At 43.8% G+C, this 27068-nt stretch overlaps 1 protein-coding gene and 1 long non-coding RNA gene across 3 annotated transcripts in view; one reads left to right on the forward strand and one right to left on the reverse strand.

The window, feature by feature from the left end:
• On the forward strand, positions 1–26930 carry LOC134483900 (uncharacterized). Its single transcript, XR_015645777.1, has 2 exons — positions 1–847; positions 26806–26930. It is a non-coding gene; the product is annotated as an uncharacterized LOC134483900 (long non-coding RNA).
• Positions 1–27068, reverse strand: part of Ank3 (ankyrin 3) — a 624211-nt gene that overhangs the window by 521708 nt on the left and 75435 nt on the right. For both annotated transcript variants that reach the window (XM_087597726.1, XM_087597706.1), the window contains exon 2: positions 16185–16223. In XM_087597726.1, the coding sequence (XP_087453852.1) occupies positions 16185–16223 (39 nt within the window). The remainder of the gene's footprint in view (positions 1–16184; positions 16224–27068) is intronic.

A 27068-nucleotide genomic window follows, 5' to 3' on the forward strand; every position in this document is an offset into this window, starting at 1 on the left:
CCTAGCAACCAACCTAAGCGCAGCTCTAACGGTAAGAAATGTCTATGCCATGGCGGCGGAAATAGAATCTAAGTACTTGGGATTTTTTTTTCAAGGTTACCTAAATTTACAGAAAAGGATGTGGTGGGAACTTGGTGGGGTGTAGAAGAGAAAGTCCTCGATATTTCTAGAAGCAGAGATCTGGAAGGAAGTTCTACCGTGCTTTAAAAGCCTTCTAAAACATCTCCAGTTACTGCACTAGGGCTGGTACAAGCCAAACAAGAAAGGCTATAAAAACAGGCTGAAGGTGCATCGCATCCCTGAATCCAGAGGACCAAGCTCTTCAAAGATTAAGAATCAAGTTCAGTACTCAGAAGGCAAAGCAGTGGGTGGCCTTTGCTCCGGAAACACCAGACTTCTATTTGAGCCATGCCTTGAATTTCCTGTAAATGCATTTCTGTAGATTTATCTCCCACCATCCTGACACACGGCGGATCGCAACAGTGAACCAAGTCCCTGAAAGGGGCAGTGAATTCCCACAAAGGCTCCTCTTGAAAGCCTGAACCCATTACGGAAGCCCAGCAAACTTCGCTGGCCTCCAGGTCCACCAAAGATATACCGTACGGAAGACCAAATGAAGGAGCCTCACAGACTCGGTTGCTCAAGCATGCAGAGGAGAGTGGCGTGGTTCATCCACTCTCATATCAGTCAGAGGTCTAGACTTTCTCCCTTCCTTCCTCTTGATTCCACAGAGGACGCATCAGCAAAACAGGACTGGCGCTTAGGCTCCAAGACGACTTTCATATACGTGCACAGAGAGGGATTCCTCCTAGCCACTGTCTACCAGTCACTGGGGACAGGCCAAGAGGTGAGTAATGAAACCTTCCTCTCCTCACAAGGAAACCTTGTCAATGGGACACGTGGTCTCAGTGCCTGGGATGGTAGCGTGCCACGTGTCTCACAGGGGATGGGGATGAGCGTGGGTGTACAATGACGTCACTGGTGGCGGAAGTGCTGGGGTAAAGCTGGTCACTGAACACTGAGCAGGATCAATCCTCTGCTTTTGTGTAAGTCATCCAAAGTGAGTCTTTGTCTTCAAAATTGCATCAACACAGTCGCTCTGCCCAGTTAATATGGAGGTCCTAAAGACCCAGGGAAGTCAGTTACCAGAACGCATGCATGAGGCTCTACGGACATCTCTACGGACTAGCAAATGCTGCCTGTCCCTGGGGCCATGACGTAGAAGTGTGTGAATCTTTCCAGGGCTTCCGACGATTAGCTGAGAGTGACAACCTCCAGATCATGTCTGTCCGGGCGGACATGCTTGGGAAGTTGAAATGTGTTCTAAAATGACGTTATGAATAGCGACCTCCAACCTGAATTCCCTAGGAAACCCATTTATGGTCATTTCTGTGATGAGGTTCCAAGGCTGGGTGAATGAGGGATGATAAACCCCGAATGGGTAGGTGGTCCAAAACAAGAGCTGTGTGCCAGCATTCGGTTCCCTCTGCTTCCTGATGCTAAGTATAATGCGGACGGCCACGGCCAGCTCCTGCTTCTACCATGCTGTCTTCACTGTGATGGACTGTGGCCTCAAACTGTCAGCCAAAATAAAACCTTCCAGGCACTTCCTGTAAGGTACCATGGCCAGGCCAACAAGAAAAATAATACACTGGAAACCCACTGAATGCTGAGGCCACCCCTGGCTGGACAGTAATATTAACCATTTGAGGAAAAAAAAACATAAAAGTCAAAGGTTTTCCTCATTTTTTTTAGTGTTTCTTGTGGTGTTTATTTTTTAATTTATTATTTTTTGGCTGAATTTCAGAACCAAAAGTAGAGAAAAAAAAAGCAACAATGAAACAATCAGACAGACAAAACTGAAAAAAAAAAATACCACAATTATAAATTGGGTTGGGGAATATCTTTCTTTTGGTACCCTGACAACAATCCAACTCTGAAAATAATTAAATATTTTTTTTTGGTTCTTTTTTTCGGAGCTGGGGACCGAACCCAGGGCCTTGCGCTTCCTAGGTAAGCGCTCTACCACTGAGCTAAATCCCCAGCCCCTAAATATTTTTTTTTATTCATCAAATTAACTGTTCTCATGGAATGGTTTAGAAAGTAGCATACAGTAGCTTTCTAACCTATTCTTCCCTGCAAAGCTTAAAATATTTAATCTTTCCAGGCCAACCAGATGGTAAAGTTGCCTGTGGCTAACCTTAAAGAAACATGATGAGTGGAAAGGACTATTTTCTGCAAGCCACCCTTTGCCCTCCACACCCATGCTTACAGGAACACACTATAATGAAGAAATTAATGTAACAATACACTTAAAACATTCCCACTTGGGGCTGGGGATTTAGCTCAGTGGTAGAGCGCTTACCTAGGAAGTGCAAGGCCCTGGGTTCGGTCCCCAGCTCCGAGAAAAAAAAAAAAATTCCCACTTGCGATAAAATGCACGCAAGACTTAGGTATTTCTTTGGTGTCCCTGTGAAGCTAGCAAGTGTTTCTGATCACTGGTTGAAGTAAAGCTACAGGGTCACGTGACATCACTGTACAAAATGCTGGGTTGGCCTTATGAGGCAGACATCTGAAAAAAGCCAGTCTAGGGATCCAAGCATCGGCTAAAAGCACTTGCTGTCAACCAGAGTTTGATCCCCAAAACCCAGAACAGAAGTGGGGAGCTAAATCCTGAAAGTCATCCTTGGACTTCCATATGTGCATCTTGGCACACATGTGTATGCATTCAAACATGCATAGCACACGTACAATGATAATAAGCAAAACCTTTAACATTTTTTCAAAATAAAAGCCAGCCCTCTCCAGGAGCACAGAACTCAATGAAGAGAAATAGCGCTTATCCAGGAACTGCTCTCCTTCCGAGGCAGCCAGCCTTGACCTGTCAGGTCACTACAGCTTCTGTCTAGTCTCTACGGCACCTTCTACGTCATGCAAATGTCACGATCGAATCATCAATGGCTAAGTCAACTGGCACAAATGTGACTGCACGCCTCCCAGATCCTGGAGGAAGAACGCTCACACACAGCAGATGTATGGACCCTGCCCAAGAAGTTGCTGAATCCGACAAGCTGGTGAATACTGAGTTCAAGTCTATCTTGGGCAGAGGTGTCCAGGAAGTGAGGGAGCTTAACCCTTAGTTTGAATGCAAACAGATTTAGGACTATAAAAGAAAAAAAAAATACGGTCTTTATATAATAATGTGGTGGTAGGGTGGGGAGCATTAAACCAGTCCTTCTCTGAAGTCAGGCACTTTCATTGAAGACAGAAACTGAAAAACACAGCCTCTCCCAGGCCCAGGTACATAGAACTGAAAACTCAGCCAGCATGCTGCGTCCTGTGCTTGGTAGCCGGGACGACAAAGGATCTATAAAGATGATGTCATGATTCACACACAGACCCAGGGTTCAAAGGTAACGTGACTTGGATAAGGACACTCAGAGCTGAAATTTGACTTTTGTCAATGTGATATACAAACTTGTTACAAATGCATGTGAGTGTGTGTGTGTGTGTGTGAGAGAGAGAGAGGGAGACAGACAGACAAACAGACAGACAGAGACAGAGAAGGAGACAGAGAAAAATGACAGGAATAGAGGCTAAATCCCAGGGGGCTGGAGAGATGGCTCAGAGGTTAAGAGCACTGTCTGCTCTTCCAGAGGTCCTGAGTTCAATTCCCAGCAACCACATGGTGGCTCACAACCATCTATAATCAGGTCTGGTGCCCCCTTCTGGCCTACAGGTGCATACATGCAGGCTGTATGATGTATACATAAAAAATAAATGTTAAAAAAAAAAAATCCCATCCAGAGATGATAAATTATTGCAAGAGTTCTACCTATTAGAATATTGGACTATTGGCTGTTTGGAGAACTTCTGTAAAAATCAAACAGAAGTTTCTCCTATATATTCCATCTCTATCATCTCCAAGTACCCAACAGCTCAGGAACCCTTTCAGGGTTGACATACATCTCAACTACTGATACTTTTGTCAAAACATCGGAAGCGCTCCAAATTACGGCTACACATTCCAAACACTGGATCCAAATTGGAAAAAATAATTGTGGCCATCAGTATGGCTTCACTAGTTCCAATGCAAATCTAGCAGAAATAAACCTGGTTACGAGACAGGACAGGAGTCAGAGATGTTGCACAAACGAACAAGGCTGTACCTTGAAGCAACTAAATGGGGACAGGGAGGTGGGGGAGTTATGGCCAAGGGGAAAATCTGTCCTTCCTATGCCCCAGGTCTGCATCAGATGTCACTTCCACTTTTTGGGAGTGGCCATCCAGACTCGATATTTCAAATGTCATACCCGGGAGACGGTAAGCAATTTTCCTAGGGCAAACAATATTCAAAGAGCATGATTTGGGGAGTCAGTAGCCTCCAGGTTTTGGTCAGAACTCTGCTATGTACCAGCTTTTTGGTACCTGTGTTTCCTAACTGTAAGTCATGGGTAACACAATGAGTGTTGTAGGAATATACTGTAGCTCTTGGTGTATTGTTAGTTGACTTCCTGTGTATCACTGGGCCATAGGAAGTCACTAAGTAAAGGCAGATGAATGCAGTCAGCTCTCAGGAAGTCTTGTTATGTTTTGTGAACCTGAAATACATGTGTACCCTACTCTGTGAATGGTCTCAGACCAAATACATCTCTACCCTCGAGTCTTGGGTTCTGTGTTGAGCACCAGCTGTCGGGAATAAACAGCTGTAAAGAAGGAAACAGTGTTGTTGCTTAGAGTAAGCAGAGTTTAAATAAAAAGAACACACACAGGAAAGGATCAGGGCAAACTGTCTCGTGTTCAGATGATATCCTACACCTGTTTATTTGGTTTTTGAAACTGTTTTACCCTGTAGACCAGCCTGGCCTTGAACTTTAAGGGGCATGAATCTGTAGCCAAGAGTACCTTGTATTTCTCACATGGAAGTCATACTCTTGGGATCATTCAGTGCTCTGGTTCCCATCAAAGGTTCAGCAAGGAGCTAGAATCCCAGACGCTGTATATCAAAGTGTATTTATGCACAGAAATGTACCATTCAATGCCGAAATGATTCGACAGTATCAAGTCTTGTTCGTCTACTTTTAACTTAAATTATATAATGGGGCAATTTGTAGATGCTTGGCCCACCAGAAGTGTCGCTATTAGGAGGCGTGGCCTTGTGGAAGTGGGGGTGGCCTTGTTGGAGGAAGTGCGTCACTGTGGGGGCGGGCTTTGAAGCTCCACCCTGGGAAGAAGAGGCCCTCCCGCTGGTGGCCTGCAGAAGAGGCAGTCTCTTGCAAGTTACCTTTGGATCAAGATGTAGAAGTCTTAGCTCCTCCAGCGCCATGTCTGCCTGGATGCTGCCATGCTTCCCACCATGATGATAATGGACTGAACCTCTGAACCTGTAAGCCAGCCCCAACTAAATGTTGTCCTTTATAAGAGTTGCCTTGGTCATGGTGTCTGTTCACAGCAATGGAATGACTAAGGAAAAGCAAGATGTGTGAACCAGGAAGGTGGACACAGTCGGAAGCTCTGTCGTCTTGACAGCGGGTAGTAGAACATCTTCTGGTTCTATCAGGTTCTTGTCTACTGCTGTGTTATACTATGGAGATTTTTTAGGTTCCCAACTTTTCAGGGTTTGGCATCCCTTAACACTTACAGCTTGGAAAATTCTCTGAGATCGCCAGCAACAGAGGAAAGGGAAGAGGAAGGGGAGTCTGCATGTTAATTCTGGCGATATTTAAAATTCATCAAGCACGTCTTATATATGCCAAGAACCTTGTGGAAATCGGTGCACTCACACTCAGTTTTGAATGCAACCCTCTGAGAGGGGTACCTATCAGTACTTTCCTCTAGAAAGTACCAGTCTAGGGGTGAGGGTAGGGAAGGACACAAGGTGGCCAGGTGGTCCGCTCACAGCACTCAGCAAGCATCTAGGAAGTCAGATGTTGCCAAGAAAGAAAAAAGAAATCCAATAAAAGCAACATAAGGGAGGGAGAGGTTGTTTGGGCTCATGCTTTGAGAAATGGTATAGCCCATAATAGAAGGAAGGCTTGGTAGTAAGAGTGTAAGGCAACCTGTCCCATTGAATCCATGGCCAGGAAGTAGAGATACCTGAGTACTGGTACTCAGTCAGCTTTATACACTTTCCGTTTGTATTGAGCCTGAGACTCCCAGCCCCTAGAGCAGTACCACCATATTCAGACTGGGTCTTCCTTAAACCTCACTTGAATTCCCTTCACAAAAGACCCAACGCTGTGTACTCTAGGTGGTTCCAAAGCCCAGCAGGTTAACGATGAAAATTAACCAAAGTTCTCTGAGCAGAGCCTTCACTCTAAGGCTACTTGCCACACCGCTCTCTTGCAGGAAGTAGTGTGGGGTCAGGAGTCAATGCATTACTCAAGCTAGGACCACACTCCTCATCCCAGACATGGGATACAAGAACCAGAAATCACCAGAGAGGTCCAGGGTCCTCATCTGAATGCTAGCGGCTGAGCCATGATGTCTTCACATGGACTTTCAGATGTGATGGTGAATTTAGATGTGACATGAATAATTGCACTGAATCTTATTGCCAATAGGAGAATCATCTGAGAGGGTTTTTTATGATATATACAGATACATGTTATTTACAGATACCCTGGAATGAATTTCACTGCCTCAAAGAAACTAAAGTTTACGTGTACCTTACCACGTCACACACAGTTCATAATTCTGTCGAACTCAATATGGGATCGTGCATCAACACCAGCTGAACCTAACTTGGAAGCCAAAGCCCTCAAAATAACTTCAGCCTACCTTTCTCAGCTACATTGCCCCCAAAATAAAATCTTAAATCGTGCCCAGACATAAACTCTAAAATAAATTACACGCGTTGAAAAACAATTACAATTCTATAGCCAGCAATTTCTATAATCAGGAAACGATCATTTGTTCCTGCGATCTTCAGGTGAGTTTTGAGGATTATTTAGGGTATAATGAAGACGCGAAGTGAGAAAAAGTATTTGCAATAAAAGGAAAGCTAGAGGGGCTGGGGATTTAGCTCAGTGGTAGAGCGCTTACCTAGGAAGCGCAAGGCCCTGGGTTCGGTCCCCAGCTCCGAAAAAAAGAACCAAAAAAAAAAAAAAAAAAAGGAAAGCTAGAGGATCTAAAGTATTATAAACATGCACATAAAAACCCAGGCAAAGTGATAGGAAAATAACAATACTCAGTAAAATCATGCCTAAAGATGAATAGACAAGTTACAAGTGAAGCTAATTTATAGAGCATGAATAAAGTGTTCGTACAACCCATCTTATGGAGGATACACCACATAGACTACATAAGAAAGCCAAGATGCTTAAGAGCAAAGTAACAAGTAATGCTATCTAGAAATGGCCACGCTATCCGTTCAGACACGTCTCCAAAGAAGAAATAGGAATGGCTCGCAATATATAAAAACGTTCAACTTTTTTACAAATGGGAGAGTCCAGTGAGTCCCCATCTCTCCCCATTTAGATTGGCTGTGAGCAGAAGCACAGAACACAGATACCAGAGAGCGTGTGAGACTCTCTACATGCTAATGGTAGATATGGAAATGAGCCCAATCACAGTGGAGAGTGGTATGAGGTCTCCTCAGAAAAGCTAACAATAGAATCGTACCTGATTGAGCTGTCCCTTTGAGTGCCTCCAAAGAGAACCAAATCCTCATTTAGAAGAGACACCTGCGTGCCATCGCTAACCAAGAAATGGATTCAGCCTGTGTGCCCAATAGCTGGAAAATGTGCATATACACACGTGCATGCACGTGCGCACACACACACACACACACACACACACACACACACACACAATGTTATCCAGCCACAGTACAGAACAAAATTCATGTATTTTTTTTTTCAGCATAATGGGTGGAACGGGAAGGCAGCGTGTTAAATGAGGTAAGTGAGACACAGGAAGAAACTCGTACCACACAGAAGCTTAAAGTCATCAGCGCTGAACTGCAGGAGGGACTAGTACAGATTCCGAACTGCACGGGGCTGTGCGGAGGTAGAAAGGAGATTGGACTGAGGGTGTGCATGCAATATGCATGTGTGGAGATGCCACACCAAACCTCGCTGAGTGCATAATAATGCACATTGCTAATAACATCAAAATAATCGGTATGGTGGTACATACCTTTAATCCCAGCGATTGGGAGGCAAGGGCAGGCAGAGCTCTAGGAGTTCAAGACCAGGCTGGTCCACATATTGAGTTCCAGGCCAGCCAGGTAACCTCTGTGTAGTGAGACCTTCTCATGAAAAGGCAGACTAAATGAACAGAAGACAGATTTTACTAAGCACAGAAGCATGCCCTGTCCTTTAATGACCAAAGACAAATGGGGTTAGAGACACGGTTCGGCCACCAAGAGCACTCGATGCTCTTCCACAGACCCAAGCTCCGTTCCCAGCACCCACACCAGGTAGATCACAACCATCAGTAAGTACAGCTCCAATATTCTCTTCTGGTGTGCATAGGTATGCACATGCATGTGCATGTATGTGTGCACATGCATTTCAGACACACACATATACATAAATATGCATACACACATACATACACATATACACATATATGCTCATGTACACATACATACACGTACACACATACACACATACACACATACATATACACACATAAACACACATACTTACATATACACATACACACATATATACATACACACATGCACATGCACACATACACACACATACATACATATACACACATATGCTCATGCACACATACATACACACATATACACATATACACATACATACACACATACATACATATACACACATAAACACACATACTTACATATACACATACACACACATATACATACACATATACACGTAAACAGACATACATACATACACATAAACACACATACATACACATACACACATATACACACACATCCATACACATACTATATACATACACATACATACACACACATATACACACACACACTACATACATACATGTAATTAAGAGTAAAAATTTAAAATAAATCAATTTTTTAAAGAGAAGAGAAGAAAAACCAGGGCAGGGCCCTTGCGTAGAAAAAGTTCTCTTGGGGGTGTTCTACTAAGCACTGCATTTTCAGAGATGAAACTTTAACCAGCGTCAGAAATCTCAACTCTAAACACCCACTCCAGCTAAAGGTGTCAGCAGCGCATTGTTAAGAGAGTTTTCAAGGGCAAGTGTAACATCCTCAGCACGGATTCGAGCAAAGCGTAATAAACCTGCAGGGAGAATGACTGGCTTACATCTTCAGGGACAAGGGAGTCAGACAGCAGCAATGTCTGGAAGAAAACACTGATGTCAGACTTCATTTCGGAAGTCCTGACCAACTTTGAAGTGGTTCTGAAAGACAGAGGGGCAATCAGGAAACGGAAAGTTCTCAGGGGCAGAAGATCCCAGACACTATCTCTGTGTGTGCGAGAGAGACTCCAGTTTTACTCCTGGGTCCTTGAGGTATGAAGTCAGGACTGCAATCAGGGCATGCTAAGCTCGAAGCACTTACCACTGTGATAGAACTAGGCGATGAAACAGGGAGGTTTATTGATTTACTTATTTTGGTTTTTTTGAGACAGAGTTTCTCTGTGTAGTCTTGGCACTTGGACCGGGCTGGCCTCAAACTCACAGAGATATCCACTTACCTCTGCCTCCCGAGTGCTGGGATTCAAGGCATTGACCACCACTGTCTAGCAAAAGCCGAAGTTTTTAAAATGATTTCTATGTTTTTCGTTTTGTTCTAGCAGTCTCATGGAGCCCAGGCTAGCCTCCAACTCACTTAATCCAAGGATGACCTTGAATCTCCCATTCTCCTACATCCACACGCCTGGTACTAGAATTATGAGTATTTTCTGCCAAGAGATATTTTTGCAGTGTTGGGGATCAAGCCCTAAGCTTCATGCATGCTAGGTAAGGCAGCTACCAGCTGAGCCCTGTTTGCACGCCCTTACAGGGAGTGCTCTATGTGACTCACCTGTACGCTGTTAAAATGGTTCAGGTTAATGGCAACCATTCTTCAGTTTTCCCCATGTTTGCCTCCCTGGCCCCTTTGATAAAGGACCCAGGAGAATCTGTTCTCTTTATCCTCAGTAACAATGTAACCATTCCTCCTTAGATGTCACAGGCAGGTGTTCAGGGACTAGGATTCCTCAGTGAACGGAGGAAGCTGTTCCTCCAACGGACCACAAGCCTGCAAGGATCCACCCACACCAACCTGTGCACACATGGTTTTGCTTTGTGTACACCCATGTAAAAGAGAGTAGGGAAGACAAGGAGGAGAAAGGGAAGAGAGGGGAGAGGGACGGGGAGGGGAAGATGAAAGGGAAGGGAAGGGAAGGGAAGGGAAGGGAAGGGAAGGGAAAGGGAAAGGGAAAAAGGGAAAAAAAGGGAAAAAGGGAAAAAAGGGAAAAAAGGGGAAAAAGGGGAAAAAGGGAAAAAAGGGGAAAAAGGGGAAAAAGGGGAAAAAGGGGAAAAAGGGAAAAAGGGAAAAAGGGAAAAAGGGAAAAAGGGAAAAAGGGAAAAAGGGAAGGGAAGGGAAGGGAAGGGAAGGGAAGGGAAGGGAAGGGAAGGGAAGGGAAGGGAAGGGAAGGGACAGACCATGTCGTCTGTAGCCCAGCCTGAACTTCTGATCCTTCAACCTCAACCACCCAAGTGCTGTGACTACAGATTGCAGTCATGAACCACCATTCCTGGTTCATGCATTGCTGAAGATGAAACTCAGGATCTCGTACATGCTGGGCAAGCCTTCTACCAACTGAGCTCTGTCCCCAGCCCTTCACTGTCACTCCTGGCCTCATGCAAAGTCCCTGCCTTCAGAGCAGCTGACACCGGGATGAAGGTCACTCTGAGGTGCCCAGTGTAGATTGAAAACAAACCTTCACTGTGTGTTAGGTTTGCGCCCAACGGAAATCATCCACTCGGCTTTCCTCGAGCTCATGGGGTAAATCACCCACACCTTTAAAGCAGGCGTTAGGTCAAAGCTGACAGCCCTGAGAACCCAATCACTGGGACTCAGACTCAGCCTGGCATAGGGCTTGCTGTTCCTTGTTACGCATAGCCCACAGCCCACAGAGAACACCACCAGGGAAACGGGCACTTGCCTTTGGCTCCCTTCAGTCTTTCTCTGAAGCACCTAACACTTTAACAGCATTCTAACCTCCAGATCCCCACACATTCAAAGACTTTATATCACAAGATGTACGACACGACCCTGGAACATAAGCGCTGCCTTGATTCTCACAGTCCAGTCATAGAATGAAGGTGAATGCTATAGTTACTCTCCAACTGCGGCAATAGGTGACCAAGGTCAGTTACACAACAGTGGTTGCCTTGATTCTCACAGTCCAGTCATAGAATGAAGGTGAATGCTATAGTTACTCTCCAACTGCGGCAATAGGACGCCATGACCAAGGTCAGTTACACAACAGTGGTTCTCAACCTTGCTAAGGATGTGACCCTTTAATACAGCTCTTCATGTTGTGGTGACCCTGGACCTGCCCTGCCATTTTTGTTTCTTTATCGTAGCTGCAATTTTGCTCCTATTATGAGTCATAATGTAAATATCTGTGTTTTCCAATGGGTCTCAGGCAAACCCAGTGTTACTGAAGGAAGATTTAATAAAATCTAATAAGGGGTTTCGTTACAGTTTCAGGGGTTGCAGCAGGGTCTGTGAGCATTATGCCGGGGAGCAAAGCAGCTGACAGACAAGATTGGCATTGGAGCAGTAGAAAGCTTGTATACTGATCCACGAGAGAGAACTGACCGGGAATGGGATTTTTGAAACCTCAAAGCCTCAGCATCACCTCAGTGATGCTGGTCTCTTCTTAATCACTGCTAACTTCTTAGCTCCAGCTGACCAACATCAATTGTCCCAGTAATGCAAAGGTTTCACTTTAGTAGTTCTGGTATCTTGTTAATCACAGCTGATTCTTCAGACCCAGCTAACCAGAACCACAGAATCTTTACAATCAAAAAAGCAATGGCCCTGATAAGAGTCTTTAATCTTCACAAACCAGGCATCCATCTTCTCCACATTCTCTTCCAAGCTCCTACAGAACATCCCACAGAGCTCTTAACATCCCAATGGCTCTTCTAGCTCAAAGTTCCAAAGTTCTTTCACAGTCCTCCCCAAAACATGGTCAGGTTGTCACAGGAATACCCAACTCCTGGTACCAATTTGTCTTAGTCAGGGTTCTTATTCCTGCACAATCATCATGACCAAGAAACAAGTTGGGGAGGAAAGGGTTTACTCAGCTTACACTTCCACATTGATGTTCATCACCAAAGGAAGTCAGGACTGGAGCTCAAGCAGGTCAGGAATCAGAAGCTGATGCAGAGGCCATGAAGAGATGTTACCCTGGCTTGCTTCCCCTGGCTTGCTCAGCTTGCTCTCTTCTAGAACCCAAGACCACCAGCCCAGAGATGACACCATCCACAATGGACTAGGCCCTCCCCCCTTGATCAGTAATTGAGAAAATGCCTTATAGCTGGATCTCATGGAGGCATTTCCTCAAGAAAGAATCCCTTCTCTGTGATAATTCCAGCTTATATCAGGTTGACACACAAAACCAGCCAGTTACACAGAGTAGGTCCAAGTTCATACATAGAGACTTTTAGACTCAAAGTTTGAAGACAGAATAACATATTGTGATGTTGAACAATGACGGACCCCGCCTCACTCATTGTGACATCAGTCAAATCAGTGTTCCTTTCATTCTAAAAGTCACATTCATTATCAGGGATGCCAGGTCTCAAATTCTAGAGCATAGAGAAAGTTTTTGAACAACACAGTTTTAGAAATACAACAGCAGGGTCTGGAGAGATGGTTTAGCCATTAAGAGCACTGGCTGCTCTTCCAAAGGACCTGGGTTCAATTCCCTGCACCCATATAGCAACTCACAACTGTTTATAACTGCAGTTTGAGGGCATCTAACACCTTCAGATGGACATGCATGCAGGCAAAACACCAATGCACATTAAAAATCATAATTAATGAATAAGTAGATATTAGGAACAGAGCGGGACTTTGGGGAAGCTAGGTGACATATCCCGTCTGAGTATGCCAGTGTTGTCACACAGTGACACAACTCTTCTATGCTCAATGACAAAAGGTGAGAGTTCTGGATGTGACCTATCAAAACCTACCTGAGCCTAAAATGATGGCATCTTTATTTAACTTTGGATTGTCATTAACAGGATCAGTTCCCTGGATACAATCCAACTCAATTTGTTATTCTTAAAGAATTTTATACCTCGGCTTTGATAATTGACTTTGATCACCTACTGGATATGGTTTAGAATCATGGGAGCAAAGCTCTGGATGGGTCTAAGAGGGATTGTCTAGATTGGGGCCGAGCACAGAGGGTCTACTCTGGATGTGGGCTGTACCATCTGAGGGACTGGGGTGCTAGACTAAACCCAAGTGAGCTAAGCATTCACTCCTCTCTGCTTCCTGACTGCTCATGAAGTGTGACCAGCTGCCTCAGACTCCGGCCACTACGTCTTCACTGCTGTGAGGAAACAAGTCCTAGGCCAAACTAAACCCTTAAGTCATTGTGTGTGTGTGTGTGTGTGTGTGTGTGTGTGTGTGTGTGTGTGTCTCATGTATTTTGTCATAAGGGACAAGAATTGGGGGAATTTAGCCACCACCATTGGTGGTGGGGGTGACCCTCCAATATCCATGTGAGGTAGATGCTTCAGGTCATTACAGATGACAAGTCTGTCGCCCACGTAGATCAAACACCACCCTTCTGGCTCCAGTGTTGGGGCTAATGTCCTCCTTAAAATTATGAAGAGAAAAACACACAAAACCATGTAAAAGTACTTCAATATGTAGAATATATTCCCAGAGGTGGTGAACATTTATGCAATGAGATCAGTCTGATCTTACATTCTCACTAGATGCGTGAATGATGCTAGCAGCCACAGTGTGAATCCCACTGAGCTGAATCCTTCGGTGTAAAGACAAAGCCATAGGAAGCTGTAAAAGATTACATCACCGCTCTCGAGTGATTTGCTGAACAACCAAAAGCATTGTATCACCTCGGGAAGATAGTTCAAGTGTACCTGTATTTCCAAGGATGAAGTCATGGGAAATCTGTTACAGAAGCGTAAACCATTGTCCACAGACAAAAAAAATAAGGCTATACACAGGATCATTTAACCATGTGAATTACTAATGCTATGGTGCTTTTGAACTACCAGGATGATCATTTCACAAACACATGAATGTAGACATCATCCCAGAAAATACACTAACCATAACAATATAACTGATTTCTTTAAATGCATTGGGTTACTACAATGAGTTAAATGTTTAAGATAAAGAACTATTGAAGAAAACACTATTATTGAACTTTTTGTTGGTGTGAGGAGAATTCAGTGCATAGAGCTGGCCTGCAGATGAAGTCCATGCTCACTCCACTAAGAATGGAGAAGAGTAAATACTTGCCACGATGCCAACAGATCGACTGAGTTACGAGTATTGGAAGCTTGCATGCTGAAGAGTCTAGGAGGAGACTCAGAGATGTGGAGGAGAGTGTGGGAAGTTAGCCTTCACCAGGGGTGGGAGACCCGACCTGCCAATACCCTTCTACAGGAGGGAGGTGCTCCAGGCAATTACAGCTGACGGAGGGTCACCACATAGATCAAACACCAACTTCTGCTCCAGCGTTGGGTTAAGAAAGGAACACTTGATCATGCATGGACTTTCCTTTTTCCACTTTCATGTGTGTTATGTATATGCATGTTCACATGTATGTAAGGTGCCCATCTGTGTGGGCATGGAGGCACAGGCTGATCCACTTATCCACGGAGGCAGGGTCTCTCAGTCAAGCCAGCAACTCACAAACATGGGTAGTTTCCCTAGCCAGCTTGCGGTGAGGGATCCTCTATTTCTGCCTTTTCAAAGCTGGAACTACAAGCGGCTTACCATGCCTGTCCGGCATTGACATGGGTTCTAGGGATACGAGTTCTGCATCTCACATTTGCACAGAAGTACATTCACTACTGAGCCATCTCTCCCACAGCCCCCATGTACACTTCTCAAACAGAACAGAAGTTAAAGAGCTAAGCCAAACAGTGCATCATCTGTAGCTCTCTTGCCAAGGGATAGGATTACTGTGCACATGCTACTAAATAAAGCCTCCATGTGTCCCACTGAAGACCAGATGGTAGACAGCAAAGGACCCCACAGCACAGTCCTATCATGAGCACATGGCCCGTTGACCAAGAAGCACCTTAAGTAAAAGGGCTAAGTACAGTAGGAACATGCTTGACTAGCATACACAATGCCCTGTGTTTGATCTCCATGTTAGGTGGTAATTGCCTCTGAGATAAAAAACCTTTTATCTTGTAGGGAAGCTCCTAAGACACAGTGGTTCTCAACCTGTGCCCTTTGTGGGTCATATATCAGATATCCTGCATATCAGATACACAACAGCAACAAAATTCCAGGTATGTAGTAGCAAATAATTTTATGGGTAGGGGTCACCACAACATGAGGAACCATATTAAAGGGTTGTAGCATTAGGAAGTTTAAGAACCACTGCTCTAAGAGGAGGTAGACCATTCCATCCTACTCAGAAATTCATTAAGCTCAGGAAGTAAACAACTCAGACATATCAGGAAGTCCCTAAAACTGAGCAGATTTGCTAGGCCTTCCCCCTTCCAAAGTGAATACAAGCAGTAAAGACACTCTAAGACCAAATGAGCTCCTGAAAGAGTCTCATATCAACAAAGCTGCCTGTAGGCTGTGGGGTGAACTCCAGGTGTCCAGATTTTCTGAGCTATCACCCATCCTGAGGTAGGCCATGGTGATGCAGCTGACGGAGTCATTTCTGCTTCTGTAAATAGCCCTTCATCTCTACTCTTCTAAGTAACCCTAAGAAAAGCCACTCATTCGCCAGGCTGACCTGTGGCTGCACCTTTACATTGATCTATTATCAGTTCCTTTTCTGAAGTGAATAGATGTTTGTTCACCTGTCCCACAATACCAATATTATAAATAAAAATAATATTAACAATAATATGAAAAGACTTCACATTATTTTCTATATGTAAATAAATCCCAGTCTGTGTTTATAGCTACCTTGAAGAAAAGAAGGTTATACACAGAAAATAAAATGTTTGTGGGATCTTAGCTGTTAATCTTTCATTACCTTTTGAGAGCTTCGTGAATAACAGGATCCAAAGTCACCCTAAAAAAGAAAGAAAGAAAGAATGAATGAAAAATGTTTAAGAAGAACTTTTCATATTTATTTCAACAATAGTTTAAAGACACACATCATTAATACACTCAGAAACAAAAATCATTGGAATTAACTTAATAGTAAATATGGTAAAATACATTAGAAAAGGAACACAGCTCCAGAGAATGCTTAGATAAGCACAGAATATAGGAAAACGCACATCAAATCAAAGGAACAAAACAGCTTACAAATGAACTTGTCAGGGGCAGGAGAAATAGCCCAGTGTTTAAGAGTTCTTGCTGCACTACTCTGAAGACCTGAGTTCACATCCCAGCACCCACATAACAGACAGGGTATGATCTTGCGTTAACCAGAGCAGAGGCAGGAGGGTCACTGGGGTCTGCTGATTTCAACCTACCTGAAAAACATAAGCTCTGGGTTCAACAAGAGACCCTGCCTCAAAAAATAAGGCATCAGGTGACATGGATAGGAGGTCTTACCTCTGGGTTTCTCCTGTGTACATAGGAGATGTAAATATACAACACACACACACATATACACACACACAGAGAATGAACTTGTTCAAAAATGTAAAAAAGTATGATCATGAATTTGAAATGATTATGCTCAAGAGATATAAACGAAGCAGTTGTAATGAAGAGTATTATATATGTGTATATGCATACTTACATACATATATGTGTATGTACACATATGCATGTATGTACATATAGATGTATGCACACATGCATATATGCATGCATATGCATGTATGCATATACGTATGCATACATGTGTATACATACACACAGATATATACTATTATATATAAAACCAGCATTTAAAAGCACAGGCACAGGAATACATCCCCCAGTAATCCCTCAATACCATGATCATCCACAGCTCTCGTGACAAGTCCATTATCATCTTTCAAGGTTCATTACTGTCAGGGCTATTTGCCAAGGCCCATAGCATCCAGGCACATACAGGCTGAAAGCCTAATTGTGCATGAGACAGCATGAGCACACTCTGTAATAGTATCATCCCCTCAAAATAGAAAACTCTAGATCCTCTCTGCATTCAGCACATCAAGACGAAGAGGAGGGCTGATTATCCTTTTACAAGATGCTAATATCGCCCACCAGGTATGAAACATGGTTCCTGTTTGTCTACAGTAAAATGAACGGGATCCGAGTTATTACAGCCAAATCAGTTCACATACAGAGAACGTAAATAAAGGTTTGACCGCCCAGTTAACTTTCACTGGGCTTGAACATGAGGAACTTTACAATCCCTTCTCAAGTCTTAAAGAAGTCAGTCTCTCATTTCTTTGGATCGTATATGGGATTGAACTTGGGACCTTACACATCTACCATTGAGCTTGCAACCCAGGACCTAACAATTTCATCTATAATTTCATGCCTCAGTTCAATATTCTAAAAAGAAAATAAAAGGAAATTAACATGTGGAAAACCTATTCATTAACCTTGGCGTCTTGGCCACATTTTCTCATTAGTCCTTCAAAATGATGAGTTTGATACAATGGATGTTGACTGTAGAAGATGTGTGTGTGTGTACCTACAGCTCAGTTCCTTCCAGAAAAGTTAAAATGTGGCCCACCTGTTCCCTTTCAATACAGTCATTCACACACCTACCTGGCAGCAAGGTAGGATTAGACCAGGTACGGCATATACACTGCCTGTCTCCCTTAATACAGCGCTATCTTTCTATTCATTGGCTTAGGAAGACAAGTTCTTAACATCTTCATTTTCATCAAGTTGTCACAAGAAAATACACTCAAACGCTTCTCTTTTAAAGATGTCTTTTATTTTTATGTAAATGGGTATATGCGAGCTCGTGAAGAGATAGCTTTAGAGGCCAGAAGAGGGTCTCGGCTCCCCCGGAAGTTGGAATGACAGGTGCCTGTAAGCTTCCTGACCCGGATGCTGGGAACTGAGCCGTGTCCTCTGCAAGAGTGGGACGCACTCCTAACCACTCAGCCGACTCGCCAGTCTTCAAATGATTTTTGATAGCCCTACATGGCTTTTCTATTCGTCAGGTACGCGTAACCTTTCAACAGCCTTCTGGCATAAAAAAGTTTGACTTTATTACAGCTAATGTCATAAGTGAAATTCAGCAAAATGAATTCCTAAAGAAAAGTCGTAACCTTCTTCATAGTTCTTACCCATTATCTCTCTGCTGTGAGGGCAAAAATACATAGTTTGCTCATCAAAAAAAAATGATATAGTTGAGTGCCTATTTCTCTAACACTAACAAATGTATCTTGGCATTTTTACAAATGTGTGTGCACACGCATGTGTGTGTGAACACATGTATGTGCTCCTCCCTGGGAATCACAGAACATGCTAGGCAGTAGGTACGCTACCGCTAAGCTACCCCTACAGTCCCCATCACCTAATCAAAACTGACTAAAGAATTTATTTGTTGTTCTATTTTTTTTTCTGCTGCTGAACAATTTAAAAACTCAGTGATTCATGTTCACTTAGGAGATGTGTGGTTTTCCTTACGGATCTTTAAGAACTCTCTATCCAGTAAAGACATGAATCACTCATATATAATAATTCTAAATATTCCCAAGATTCTTCTCAGTCCATGACGTGGCTATCAGCTCGGTTTATAATGGCTTTTGGTGTACAGAAATTTACATTTTATGCCGTCAAACTGTATATAATTTATTTGGGGCTATTCCTCAGGAATCCTGGGCTTCAGGAGGTAGTCTTCAGCCCAAATGTCAATTAATTAGCTACTAATTCTTGCTTTCCAGGCCTGGGCACCATTCGCTCTTGGCCTTTTGGTAACTCCCAAGGAATTCAGTGTGGATGTGCCAGGGCTTATACGCAGCTGTATCTGACCATGCCCGTCTTCCCAAAAAAAAAAAAAAAAATGATCGCGTAGAAATATTCATTCCCAGTGGGGTGAGCTGTAGCAAGGTAAAATCACATTTTAACCTAAGGGGTTGAGCAAGGGAGTTGCCACAAGTCAGAATTGGAGTTGGTTCCTAGGCCTGGGAGCACAAACTTACAGCAAAATGGAGAGAAAATGTCTCCAAGATGGCTGGACTCACACACCTGTCTCCTTACAACAGAAGCTGTTCAGCTACTGGGAGGTTCCCAGTTCCCCTACAGCCTTGACTTTGTTTCCCCCTATGACTAAATGGAGTCTCGGAAACAAAATGGCAGTACTTAGAAGTTTCTTCTGCTGGTTCCCAACATTATTTCCCTGTAACTCTTTAAACCAGTCTCCTCCCGTGAAAGCGAACCCTCCGTGGCCTCCTACTAGTTTTCTGACTTCTGTGTGTAGTCCAAATGGAGCATATACAGCTGAAGATTCAAGGTCATCATCTCCACGTGAGAGAAACTAGGATTGTGTCTCCTTCTGGGTCTGTGTTGCCTTCCTAGGGCTGATTGTTTCTAGCCTTATCCACTTACCTGCGGCTGTCATAATTTTCTCTTACCTTCTATGTAATATTTCATTATGTAAATATATAGGAATGAGCATGACCAAAGCACACTTTATAAAATTCCCCCCCAAAAATGTAAAATAACCCATTCCTCTGGGCTGCATCTCTGCAGGACTTCGCAGGGGACCTGGAGGCTCTGAGCTCACTTTGACTCCTGAGCAAGTCGGTATTGATGTGCCTCTCTGTGTCTCATTGCCAAAACAGTCTGCGAACTGCTCTTACCTCAGTACCCAGCCCAGCACAGGTGCTCAACAAGACAATAACTGGACGCAGAGTTGAAGCGCTCCCTTGTCCTCCTCCCCCTCCTCCTCTCCCTCTTCCTCCTCCCCCTCCTCCTCTCCCTCTTCCTCCTCCCCCTCCTCCTCTCCCTCCCCCTCCTCCTCTCCCTCCTCCTCCCTCTCCTCCTTCTCCTTCCCCTCCCCCTCCTCCTCTCCCTCCTCCTCCCCCTCCTCCTCTCTGTCCTCCTTTCCCTCCTCCTCCCCCTCCTCCTCCCCCTCCTCCTTCTCCTTCCCCTCCCCCTCCTCCAACCCCTCCTTCTCCCCCTCCTCCTCCCCCTCCTGCTCTGACTCATTCATCCGTTCCTGAGAACCAAGAGCAATGGCAGTAAACTGCAACGCTTGGGAGAAGCATTGACCACGGAGAACTTAATAGTGAAGTGTGAGACTTTTAGAAAAATAAACATCTACCTCCAACTTCTCTTTCAAACTTTTCTTGGGTTTTATTATTGACTTCTTGCTATTTAGTTCTACTGCCCTTCTCAACATGGCAGTTCTTAAGATGCCTTCTGCTCGCAAATAACATTCTCATTCCTTTTAATTAATTCTGTCTCCTGATCTGTCACACATATATAACTCATTCTGCTTATTCACACACACACACACACACACACACACACACCCTCGACTCCTTTCAGCCTCTCTTCTCTCTAAATGTGTTTTTTCCACACTCAGGCCTCTCTGTTTTGTGACCCACTGGATATAGCCAGTCCCATCTGGTTTGAAACTGTCATTGGAATCAGAAGAGCTCGGCTGAGCGGCTATTGAATTGCAATTGCAATGCAATTAAAGACATGCCAGAATTTATCAATAGCCAATAGTGAAACAGGGAGGGGTAAAGCCCCTCACTCATCCATGACTGACAGTTGGCTGAACTAATCTCCTGCAGGCATGGAGCTAGTAACCATAGTGACATTATCACTCTTTTTTTTTTTTTTAACATGCTTTTCCGCACAGCCAATGCTTGAGGCTAAGGGTGAGCAAAGACAGCTTCATTTGTGACTCACTAAAGGCCTTTGAGTCTGATGTCTGCTGGTGTCCTTCAAGCAGGACGTCCTTCTAGCATTTCAGAAGCAGTCTTTTTGAGGTTAAGTGACTTTACCTCTGCTTCACACAGAAAAGTCATTTTCAAATCTGAGTTACCCAAAATCATGCAGCAAGGACAAGGTGAAAGCTAGAAGTGGAATCTGGCGAGTTGTTCCACTCCTTTTGTACTGTGAAGATCCCATTCCTGTACAAGTCAGCCGGGCTTCTAGACCAACCACCACAGGGTCTGTCTCCATCCAAGCATCATGATAGGCATTGTTGTCTAGACCTCCTAAGGCACATGCTCTCTCTCTTTCTCTCTCTCCTGCTGTCTCCTTCTGTCTCCTTCTCTCTGTCTCTCATTCTCTCTCTCATTTTCTCTCCCATTCTCTCCTTCTCTCTCTCCATCTCTCATTCTCTCTCTCATTCTCACTCTCTCATTCTCTCTCTCTCTCTCTCTCTCTCTCTCTCTCTCTGTCAAGACTTATTTATTTTATGTATATGAGTACATTGTAGCTGTCCTCAGACACACCAGAAGAGGGCATCGGAGCTCATTACAGATGGTTGTGGTTGCTGGGAATTGAACTCAGGACCTCTGGAAGAGCAGCTAGTGTTCTTAACCACTGAGCCATCTCTCCAGCCCAAGGCATTCTCTTTTGAAAGTAAGCCCATCCGTGGTGGCTATCTTCTCAACTCATCTTAGAAGACACAGTATTAAGAAGTCTCCCAGGAGAAACTGACCTTCCTGCTGCCAGGAAGGCAGAGAAGGTCACAAAGCCACCATTTTGGGCTATCTGTAGGTCAGTTCTGTGTCTTCTAGGAGAGCAACCTCATCTGAACTTTTCTCCCTATACCATAAAAGGAACTTCAAATACTGCCCCTCTAAAACCTCTCTGAACTTCAAAAATATTTGGACCTCTTCTCCTCCGTCCATATCCCAGGAGGGGCCTAAGAGCCTCCTAGAAGTTACCTCCAAGAAAAAAGCTTGACAAAACTCAACCACACCCGTAGCCTCAAACACCAGCTTCACCAAGACCTTCCCCTCTCCCTGAGCCCTGCCTCTAACCACATTTGCCTTCCAGGATCTCATTCTGCTAACCAGATCAAAGTCATATACTTGCAATAAACGGGCATGTTTAAAGAGTAAATTAAACGGGATTATATTACTTATAATTCAAGTTAGTACAATAGACTTTAAATAGAAACTATCGCCCATACTCCAGGTTTTGGGGCCATGTCTCTCAGAGAAGCAAGCATGTGTTATCCTTCACTCTGATCATGATGCTAACAAAAATGGAAGGCATGGTGTGGTGCCAAGACACAGGGGAGACATAAGGGGTTTTATAAATAAACAAATAAACAAGCAAACAAACAAGCAAGATGGGCAAGGGATCCTGTTCTTGCTTGGAGTTACCCCACAGCTCGGTCAGGGTCAGTAGAGCCTCCATGGAGGCAGAAGTTCCTGACACTGACAGACACCTCTAGGACCTACTGGTTTCTAAACTCCAGGGTCTGTAAGACTCATAGGGACAACTGGGTTCACTTCCCAACTATTATCCTCCAGTAAGATTATCCTGGGGTCCAGAGCTATTGTCTCGAGGCTGTCTCATCCAACCCCCATCTCCTTAACTAAATCACACCTTCAGGTAATGGGCAGGAAACTGTGGGTCAAGTCACAGGTGAGTTTACAGAGACAGCAACAGAGACAAGCTTGCTATAAATGCTACATTAAAGAAGACTGAATGCACGCACACAGTAACTGCATACAAGGAAGCGAATGGATTCTGCTCCTAGTGGCTTAGGTCTTAGTGCTCTATTGCTGTGAAGAGACACTATGACCTTGGCAACTCTTAGGAAAGAAAGGATTTAATTGGAGCCTGCTTAACATCATGGGTGTGTGTGGGGGGTGGGTAGAGGTGTTGTTACAGGACAGCCTGGAATAGTAGCTGAGAACCACATCTTGATCCAGAGGCAGAGAGAGAGAGAGAGAGAGAGAGAGGCAGAGAGACAGACAGACAGACAGACAGACAGACAGAGACAGAGAGAAACAGAGAGAGAGAGAGACAGAGACAGAGACAAGGAGAGAGAGACAGAGACAGAAAGAGAGAGAGAGAGAGAGAGAGAGAGAGAGAGAGCACCCAGCCCTGACAAGGGCTTTTGAAAACTCAAAGCCCACCTATAGTGATAGTTTCCTCCAAAAAGGCCACACCTCCTATTCCCTGTCACTCTTTCAAACAGTCCCATTCTCTGATGAATAAGCATTCAAATACATGAGCCTAGAGGGCAATTCTTACTTGGGACGCCATGTGATTTTTCCAAGTTTGATACACACAACTGATAGTCAACTTGATGCCAATGATAGTAAAAATGACTCTCTCTAATAAATCAAAAATGTACCACTACCAAGGTGTTCACTCTGGATGTGGAAATCCAAGTTAGTTGCATCAAGACCATGAATTATTAAACAGAGAGCATCATATGTCAGGGGCCCACTACCAAGGTCTCTCAGACATTTGCTTTATCCTCCGGAAACAACAATATAAAATGAGGCACCTTCATTGTCTCTGCTCACATGCACAGAAACTGAGGCACACAGGGAGCAGTAACCTCCCTGCCATTACAGCTAAGAAGGTGCAGGGCTGAAATTCTAGGGCAGGTTTACTCAATGTCATGGTCCAAAGAATTTCAACAACATAGCTTCTGAAGCCTTCCATCTGCTACCGAGAGGGCGGGATGAATTAAACTTTCCACATGGCTATTACCAGAGTCAAGTAAGACACTTGAAAATGATGTGTGTGTGTGTGTGTGTGTGTGTGTGTGTGTGTCTGTCTGTCTGTCTGTCTGTGTCTGTGTGTGTGTCTGTGTCTGTATGTGTCTGTGTGTGTGCATGTGTGTGTGTGAATGTGTGCATGTGTGTGTACATGTGTGTGTCTGTGTGCATGTGTGTGCATGTGTGTGCATGTGTGTGCATGTGTGTGCACGTGTGTGCATGTGTGTGCATGTGTGTGCATGTGTGTGAATGTGTGCATGTGTGTGTGCATGTGCATGTGTGTGTAAGTGTCTGTGTGCATGTGTGTGTGTGTTGGTGGGGCTGGTATTATTTATTATTTGTATTGTTCTACTTTATTTTACTTCACAGTGATTTTTCTTTTAATTTAACACTAACACTAATTATGGAGATTACTGACTGCCTTAAAGTGGTGATTTTCTTTAATGAATAAAGAGAAAGGAAATGGATGCTTTATTAGCAATGGAAGAGGAGGAGTGGCCTCCTTGAACGACTGTACATTTAGTATACAACCCGAGAAACCATGTCTGGAAACACGAATTGCTGTTTATCTCATTATTCTCCCAGACTTTTCACAAATTACGAACCGACACTAACAAAATCCACAAGTTCACCCCTGCCCGGCCCTCCTGCTCTCCCCACTGTTCTACAGATGTGGATCCTAAGGCTCTTCCCATAAATGGGCACTTTCCAAAGATTTCATTTTACTTTATTATCTTGGCTTTTTGAAACAGTGTTTCAGTGTAGCCCAGGCTGAGCTTAGCCTGCAACTACTCTGTAGGCAACTCTAGCATAAGCTTGCAGTGGTCCTCCTGAGTAGTGGGAATACACATGTGCAGAACACAGACGTGCAGAAATACAGAAATGCAGAAATACAGATTGCAGAAATACAGAAGTGCAGAATACAAATGTGCAGAAATACAGAAGTGCAGAATACAGATGTGCAGAAATACAGAAGTGCAGAATACAGATGTGCAGAATGCAGATGTACAGAAATACAGATGTGCAGAATGTAGATGTACATAAATACAGATGTGCAGAATGTAGATGTACATAAATACAGATGTGCAGAATGCAGATGTGCAGAAATACAGATGTGCAGAATGCAGATGTACAGAAATACAGAAGTGCAGAATACAGATGCGCAGAAATACAGAAGTGCAGAATGCAGATGCGCAGAAATACAGAAGTGCAGAATACAGATGTGCAGAAATACAGATGTGCAGAATGCAGATGTGCAGAAATACAGATGTGCAGAATGCAGATGTACAGAAATACAGATGTGCAGAATGCAGATGTGCAGAAATACAGATGTGCAGAATGCAGATGTACAGAAATACAGATGTGCAGAATGCAGATGTACAGAAATACAGATGTGCAGAATGCAGATGTACAGAAATACAGATGTGCAGAATGCAGATGTGCAGAAATACAGATGTGCAGAATGCAGATGCGCAGAAATACAGAAGTGCAGAATACAGATGTGCAGAAATACAGATGTGCAGAATGCAGATGTACAGAAATACAGATGTGCAGAATGCAGATGTGCAGAATGCAGATGTACAGAAATACAGATGTGCAGAATGCAGATGTACAGAAATACAGAAGTGCAGAAATACAGATGTGCAGAATGCAGATGTGTGTTACCACACCTAGCTTAGTTTCCATGTTTCTTTTATTTTGTTTGTGGGTTGGTTTTTCAAGACAGGGTTTCTTTTTGTAGTGCTGGTAGTCCCGGAACTCTCTCTCTCTCTTTCTCTCTCGACCAGGCTGGTCTCAAATTCAGAAATTGGCCTGCCTCTGTCTCCTGAGTGCTGGGATAAAAGGCATGCACCACCACCACCAGGCAGCTTCCATATTTTAAAGTTGATGTGGACTATTAAAGAACTGCATGGAGTGGATGGATTCTTTAAGTTATATGATTCAACCCAATCTTTATTTCAATTAAGATAATAATGAAAAAACCTAAAATTCCATATGATAGCAAAATCAATAATAAAAGGTTGTTGTTAAAATTAAAGCAAAAGGACACGGCACACAAGAAGATGAGACAGACCCCAGTAAGAGAGACGCTTACAGACCTGAGTCTCAGCAGAGAACTAAGCGTCACGTCTACTGGCTCTGACACTCCTTCAGCCAAGCAAAACCCAAGAAATAGGACTTCGATCACAGCCAGGCACCTGCTCCTCCATTGCGCATGCGTGTGACACAGCGAGAGGCCCATGTACCCACAAATGCACCTGACAAATCTTGTCAAAGACGTAGCTACTAGAAGAAAGCACTCCACAAGAGACCTTCGGAGTAGAAAGACCGTTCTAGGCCAGAACAATCCAAAACCACAAGGAACAGTAGTGTCGCCCAGACTTGTTAACATAACTAAAATGCCAAACACTGACAGTTTTAGTCTGAATTTGATATTTTATTTCCATTTTCCTTAAGAGACAAAGCTCAAAGGCTTCTGGATGGATTGTTTTATAGGTATTTTAATAAATACACCAAAATCTTTGATGGAATGTGTTTGTATCACCAGGGAACCAATCCATCCCTGACCACCCAGCATTCTAGATCCTTCAGGGTTAACTGAACTAAGAAGAAGCTTTGGGGATCATTTATAAAAGGGAAACTGAGGCCAGGAACTATTTATTTTTTGCTCACTTGTACTTGGTATAAGGTCTGATGGTTAAGGTCTCCTTAAAATACATACAGAATCATATGGAGAATAAGAAAGAAAAAAACTATTTTTGAGACCATCTCATACCATAGCCCTGCTGGCCTGAAATTTGACACATCCTCCTACCTTAGTTCCCCAAATGCCAAGATCACATGTGCAGTACCATGTCAAGCTTAGAAATGGAAATGATGAAATTATTTTAATAAGACATATGCTGGAATCCTGGGGTGATAGTTTGAGTATGCTTGGCCCAGGAAGTGGCACTATTAGGAGGAAGTGTGTCATTGTAAGTGTGGGCTTTAAGACCCGACTCCTAGCCCTCTGGAAGACAGTCTTCTTTTTACTTTCAGAACAAGATGAACTCTTAGCTCCTCCTGCACCGTGCCTGCCTGGATGCTGCCATGTTCCCACCTTGATGCTAATGGACTGAACCTCTGAACCTGTAAGCCAGCCCCAATTAAATGTTCTTATAAGAGTTGCCTGGGTCATGCTGTCTGTTCACAACTGGAAAACCTTAAGATATCTGGTTTGGGGAAAGGAGGAAGGAAAAGGAGGGCTTGGTGCAATGGAAGTTATGTGGGATCTATCATGTAATGTCTAACACTGGGGTAAG

Source organism: Rattus norvegicus, chromosome 20, assembly GCF_021556685.1.
Source record: "Rattus norvegicus strain SHRSP/BbbUtx chromosome 20, alternate assembly SHRSP_T2T, whole genome shotgun sequence".
NCBI classification, from domain to species: domain Eukaryota; kingdom Metazoa; phylum Chordata; class Mammalia; order Rodentia; family Muridae; genus Rattus; species Rattus norvegicus.